The sequence below is a fragment of the Heterocephalus glaber genome, unplaced genomic scaffold (genome assembly GCF_053883595.1).
Source record: "Heterocephalus glaber isolate CG9 unplaced genomic scaffold, H.glaber_assembly_v1.0 deba00000071, whole genome shotgun sequence".
Taxonomy (NCBI): domain Eukaryota; kingdom Metazoa; phylum Chordata; class Mammalia; order Rodentia; family Bathyergidae; genus Heterocephalus; species Heterocephalus glaber.
Window position 1 is genome coordinate 11298552 of NW_028258137.1, and position 5890 is coordinate 11304441.

Consider the following 5890-nt stretch of genomic DNA (forward strand, 5'->3'; position numbering starts at 1 on the left):
CCAAGGGGTGGGGCTGCACGTTTAGGGACGGGGCTTCCGGCGCTCGCCCGCGCGTTGCGCCAGGGGCGGAGCCACACGGGAAGCGGAGGCGGAGGACTGCCACCCTAGGAGCCACGCGGCCGGGGTGAGGACGGAGAAGTTGCCGAAAGGTGGGTCGGTGAACGATTGTGGCCACTTGGGGAAGGAGTGTTCGAAGAACTGGTGACGGAGCGGCTTTTAGGGGCGGCGGGGAACTGGAAGTGTAGGTGTTTTTCGTGGGGAAAGTTCGCGGCCTTGGCGACAAGGTGTTCAGGTTATGAGTGACCGATGAGGGTTTTCTAGCTATTGGCTTTGGCAGGGGGGCAGATTACGGCGTTGACAGTTTGAGAAGAATTGTTTGGTGTGGGCAGGCCAGCTGGGGGCTCGAAATTGGGGGTGACTAGTTTGCGGGCCCTGTGGGGGAGGGGTAGGCTAGCAATCCGGAAGTCTGGCTTTGGAGGCCGCCATGATAGACTACCTTGGATTGAGAATTCATTTAAACAATCCCGTTTCCGTAACTCGTGAATAAATACTTTTCGAGGGAATTTGTTTTATTTTAAATTTTTATTAGTATTGTTTGGAGTACAAAATTATTATATTCACCATATTGAGTTCATAGATGTACAAAATCCTTAGTTCTTTTTATGCCTCCCCGGTGATTAAGTATTCAAATATTACGAAAAAGAATCCCAGATGTGTTTGAGAAAGGTAATAGCAGTTGGCACAGAGACCGTTTACCCTTAACTCAGAGGCAGAAACCCCCTGAGAGTTGCCCTCGTCTGGCAGTGGCAGCGGCGCAGCAATCATAACCTAGTTCCTGTGTGTATCACCTGCCTAGATCTATACTGTGAGGTTCTCCAATCAATGATGTAATTTCTTTCTTGTAAGCAGAGTCACCAGTCTGGTTGGGTCACCATCTGTTTATGAGCTGGTGAACATGTAACAATAATTAGGCACATGATTCTTGCCATGTGCATGTGATTCTGATGCATCTATCAGGCCGGTATATTTGAACATTGTCACACATTTCTGACAGTTGAAATTCCTCAGGAATGCTTTGGAATCTAGCTTCATTCTGAAAGTATTTTTTGGCCGGAAGTAGTGGCGCATGCCTGTAATCCCAGCACTCCACAGGCTACGTGGTAGCGGCCAGCCTGGACTACACAGCGAGTTCAAGGCCAGCCTGAGCTACATTGTGAGACCCTATCTCAAAAAACCAAAAAAAGAAAAGTATTTTTATTAAGATTGTATGTCAGGGTGGGGATGTGATTCAGTGGTAGATCACTTGCCTAGCATGCTCCAGGACCTGGGTTTGATCTCCAGCACACATACACACCCCAAGACTCAAGAATTCACTTCAGAAGGCTACTGGGGAAAATGAGATATGTTAAACAATTATTAGGAGATAAAATCAAAGACTCAACAAAACTGGAGTTGAATTCTGTGCAAAGAAAATGAATTTTATTAGAATTAGAGAAGTGGAGGGTTTTTTGTTGTTTGGCGCCTTTTTTTTTGAGATGGGGTCTCACTCGATAATTCAGGCTGGCCTTAAACTCTCTAGCCCAGGTTGGCCTCGAATTTGCTGCGATCCTCCTGCTGAGTCCTGGGATTATAAGTGAACACCTCCACACTCGGCTAGTAAGTAGAGGTTTTTAACCAGAGATACAGTACATCTTGACTTTAAAGTGATCAGTCTAAGTTAGGAATGTAACTCAGTGGTAGAGCATGTGCAAGCCCTGGGTTCAATAAAGAGGTTATTATGATAATCCAGGTTGAAAGATAATGTTGCCTTAGATAAGATGGTATCCGAGGAGGTAAAGGAAAATAATTGCATTCTGAATATATTTTGAAGATACAGCTGACAAAATTTGCTGATAAATTCAATGTGAGGTGTGAAGGACAAAAAGTCAGGGTTTTGTGGAGGATGAAATTGCCACCCAGTGCAATAGAGTGGAGCCAGTTAATGGATGAGAATCAAGTGTGGTTTTAGATATATTAAGTATGAGATGCCCAAGAGACACATCTAAGGTATACAATAAGGTGAATGACTCTTTAAATCTCAAATTCAGGAGAGAAGCATTTAAAGCTATGAAACTGGATGGGATTTAGCTAGACAGTGAAAAAAATGAAAATACCCTTTCAGAATCAGTGGAGGAGTTAGAAATTAGAATCAGAGCCGGGGGTGGAGCTCAGTGGTAGAATGCACTCCTAACATGCACAAGGCCCTAGGTTAAATCCTCAAAGGGTGTGGGGGGGAGGGGAAGGGAGAAAAATAAATTGGAATCAAGATTTCTGCTTCCTTTTACAAAGCCAGTTACTGTGATACAGTCCACAGCACATGTATATCACTGCAATGTGGAAGAGCTAAGTATACTTCTCAGAGAAAGATGTATTGCTCAGCATTTCATAGGCGTTTCTTCTCATGGTCTTACCGATCTGCAGTGTCTTTGTCTTCTGTCTGTATGTGCTTTCTCCGTATCTTTTTTCAGTTTCTTTTTTATTTTTTGGTACTGGGGATCGAACTCGGGTCCTTGCGCTTGCACAGCAGGCGTCGAAACCACTGAGCTAAATCCCTGGCCCCTCAGTTTCTTTCTGATTGGCTTCTCTGATCTGCTTTGATATGTATCTATCACCTTCTTCACTTATTAGGTCATTGTATTTAGTTTATTGAATGTTATAAGGATACTAAAAGCCTGCCTTGAGGGGGTGAATAGTTGAGGTAAGTCAGGAGGAGAAATGGAATAATGGATATATGCAGCTGCACATGAACAAACCTATTAAACATGCAGGATGAGATGCAAACGTTGGAGAGGCACAAAGCCAAGTGAGGCTTACCAAGAGGGTCTTCACGGAGAATGTGAATCTTCTGATGCAGAGAGAAAGGTATATATTTCATAGGTAAGCTTTCCAGATAAAAACAAAGGGTGGGATAGGGCAAGGGAATGAAAAAGTATAATGTAGATAAATGCTAAAGTAAAAGAAATCCTGGGAAGCCTTGAAGCTAGCACTCATGAGTCCTAAATTTACTTGAGAATTCTTTAATTCCTGATAGGAAACAGTATTAAAATGTGTAGATTTAAGAGATTGACTTTCGTGTGCTTTTTGTTCCAGCTCAGCCATGGCTCGTGGTCCCAAGAAGCATCTGAAGCGAGTGGCAGCTCCAAAGCATTGGATGCTGGATAAGTTGACCGGTGTGTTTGCTCCTCGTCCATCCACCGGCCCCCACAAGCTGAGAGAATGTCTGCCTCTTATCATCTTCCTAAGGAATAGACTTAAATATGCCTTGACAGGGGATGAAGTAAAGAAGATTTGCATGCAGCGCTTCATTAAGATTGATGGAAAAGTCAGAACTGATATAACCTACCCTGCTGGCTTTATGGATGTCGTCAGCATTGAGAAGACAGGAGAGCATTTCCGTCTGATCTATGACACCAAGGGTCGCTTTGCTGTTCACCGTATTACACCTGAGGAAGCCAAGTACAAGTTGTGCAAAGTGAGAAAGATCTTTGTGGGCACAAAAGGGATCCCTCATCTCGTGACCCACGATGCTCGCACCATTCGCTACCCTGATCCACTCATCAAGGTGAATGACACCATCCAGATTGATTTGGCGTCTGGCAAGATCACCGATTTCATCAAGTTCGACACTGGTAATCTGTGTATGGTGACCGGAGGTGCTAACTTGGGAAGAATCGGCGTGATCACCAATAGGGAGAAGCATCCCGGCTCTTTTGATGTGGTTCACGTGAAAGATGCCAACGGCAACAGCTTTGCCACCCGGCTCTCCAACATTTTCGTTATTGGCAAGGGCAACAAGCCGTGGATTTCTCTTCCTCGAGGAAAAGGAATCCGCCTCACTATTGCTGAAGAGAGAGATAAGAGGCTGGCGGCCAAGCAGAGCAGTGGATGAAATGGTCTCTAGATGACATGTTGGAGAAGTCTGCTTAATTAAAGATAAGAGTGTGATTTAATAAAGAGTGTCCTTTTTTTTTAAACAATAAAACCACAAAGATTACCTTTCACATATGACATCTCCTGGGAGGCTATAGTATTTCATACACCTAAATCCTTAGCAGTCACTTCCCTCTGTTTCAGCAGTGACTTAGTTGTAGTGCGGTTCTTTCTGTTGAAACGCTGAAGCCAAACATTTCATTCACAGAGAACCACCTTCAGGAGTCTATAGCAGATCTGTTTATTCCAGAAGACCCTTATTTTAGTGGATAAATGAAAGTTTATCCTTAAAGCAGAGATAAAAGCCTGGCATAGTGTTTCATATCTATAATCCCTGCACTCAGGAGGCTGAGGCAGGAATGCTGTGAGTTCAAGGTCAGCCTGGGCTACGTAGTTAGATTGTCTCAACAAATAAAGGGGCTGGGAATTTAGCTCAGTGGTACTATACCTGCCTGGCAAGGGCCTCGGTTCAATTCTTGGTACTGGAAAAAAAGGCAGAAGATGTAGCTTAGGCTGGAGACCTAATTCATCAGAAGTTTTAATATATAGTCTAAATCATAGGACAAGATTTAAGCCTTATTTTAAGAGTGACAATGGGTGATCAAAATACACAACAAATGTTAAAAATTTTTCAGTAAATCGCACTGCCATTAATCCCTCAACTTCCCCTTGCTTCCATCATCCTTGCCACTTTCTGAAGCAGTTCTGGAAGTCTGTCTTCACAAAGTGGTAATGCTGCTGCCAAGTGCCATCTAATGAAAAGGCAGGGTTCCAAAACATTACAGTGTATTCTTATTCACTAGATCTTGTGCCACACAATTTCAGGATTTGAGGATATTCAAAGTGGAAATATTTTGGGGGGTTGGTTTGGATTTTGGTTTTTTGAGACTTGTCAAGCTGTGTAGTTCAGGCTGTCTTTGAATTAACTAGCCCAGGCTGGCCTCAAATTTGATGACCACCTCCTGCCTCAGTCTGCTGAGTGCTGGAATTACAGGCATGCACCACCCCACCTAGCAAACATTTGAAATACGATGTGGAGGCAACCACCACAGCACAACTAGCATCAGGTATGAGAGGCCCTCCAGAACTGCTTCAGAAAGTGGCCAGAAGAGTGTGAAGGAAGCAGTATTTTAGGGGGTTAAATTTAAAACTTTGCCATATTTTTCGATTCCACCTTGTATATTGCCACTCCTGAAAAGCTTTCAAATGAGAATGAGTAGTACTGGATCAGAGGAGAGGTCAGAAGCATCTTCATGGACCCTGAAATCGTTTTTGTTCAAATGAGCAGGCCTTTATGTCGGCAGCATCTCAATTCTCTTCCTCTAAAAGACAGATTGCCTTGGAAATAGGGTTATCAATTACCGGACTCCACTCTGAGCACAAACCTCACACTACCTCCTGACAGCACTGTGATGCTTCAGGGCCTTTTGAAGAACTTGGCTATGGATCGGGTTTTTTAAAAATCTGCCCTGTTCGATACGAGTTAAAGGTGGGGGGACCGTTCGAATATACTGTTAGCTTTGGGCAGAACCATAGCTTCCAAGGTAAATACATCAGAAAGAGCTATGTGATAAACCCTCTCTCTCCAAAAGCCAGGAGACTATCGATTCCCTGGCTTCCCTGCTGTGGAATATAGAGGAAGCAACAATACTGGGAGGCAAAGGCACCTGGGTTTTGGTCTTAGCCCAGGTCCTGGGCCAGGATTGCGCCGGGTTCCCGAGAACTGTTGGACTTCAGTATGAACCGTATTGGGAGTTAACAGATGACCTGTACGGAGACTCATACTGTAGGTCAACTTTTAACATCTTATACAATTATGACAGAATGGTGAATGGTAAAGCGCCGCTTCCGCTCCGTCTCCGAAGACGCACGCACTACGTAACACACACACCCGCCCCGCCCGCCCCCCCCGCGCCTCCGT

At 44.4% G+C, this 5890-nt stretch overlaps 1 protein-coding gene across 4 annotated transcripts; it reads left to right on the forward strand.

The window, feature by feature from the left end:
* The first annotated feature begins 5 nt into the window (after positions 1-5).
* On the forward strand, positions 6-3993 carry LOC101706577 (small ribosomal subunit protein eS4). Of its 4 annotated transcripts, none has more exons than XM_004842830.3 (3): positions 37-149; positions 2808-2916; positions 3130-3993. In XM_004842830.3, the coding sequence occupies exons 2-3, from the start codon at positions 2888-2890 to the stop codon at positions 3926-3928; spliced, it is 828 nt and encodes a 275-aa protein (XP_004842887.1). In that variant the 5' UTR covers positions 37-149; positions 2808-2887; the 3' UTR covers positions 3929-3993. The 4 variants fall into 4 exon arrangements, with proteins under 4 accessions (XP_004842889.1, XP_004842887.1, XP_004842888.1 ...); XM_004842831.3 differs by having other exon boundaries at positions 2808-2901; XM_087204382.1 differs by lacking the exon at positions 37-149 and adding an exon at positions 1585-1656 and having other exon boundaries at positions 2808-2901.
* The last annotated feature ends 1897 nt before the right edge of the window (positions 3994-5890 follow it).

What these genes read in the sequence shown, in the direction of transcription:
- LOC101706577 (XM_004842830.3), top strand. Translation starts at nt 2,888, where the DNA reads ATGCAGAGAGAAAGGTATATATTTCATAG. An exon ending in GAAAGGTATATATTTCATAG is followed by an intron (nt 2,917 to 3,129) that starts GTAAGCTTTCCA and finishes TTTTTGTTCCAG; the next exon opens with CTCAGCCATGGCTCGTGGTC.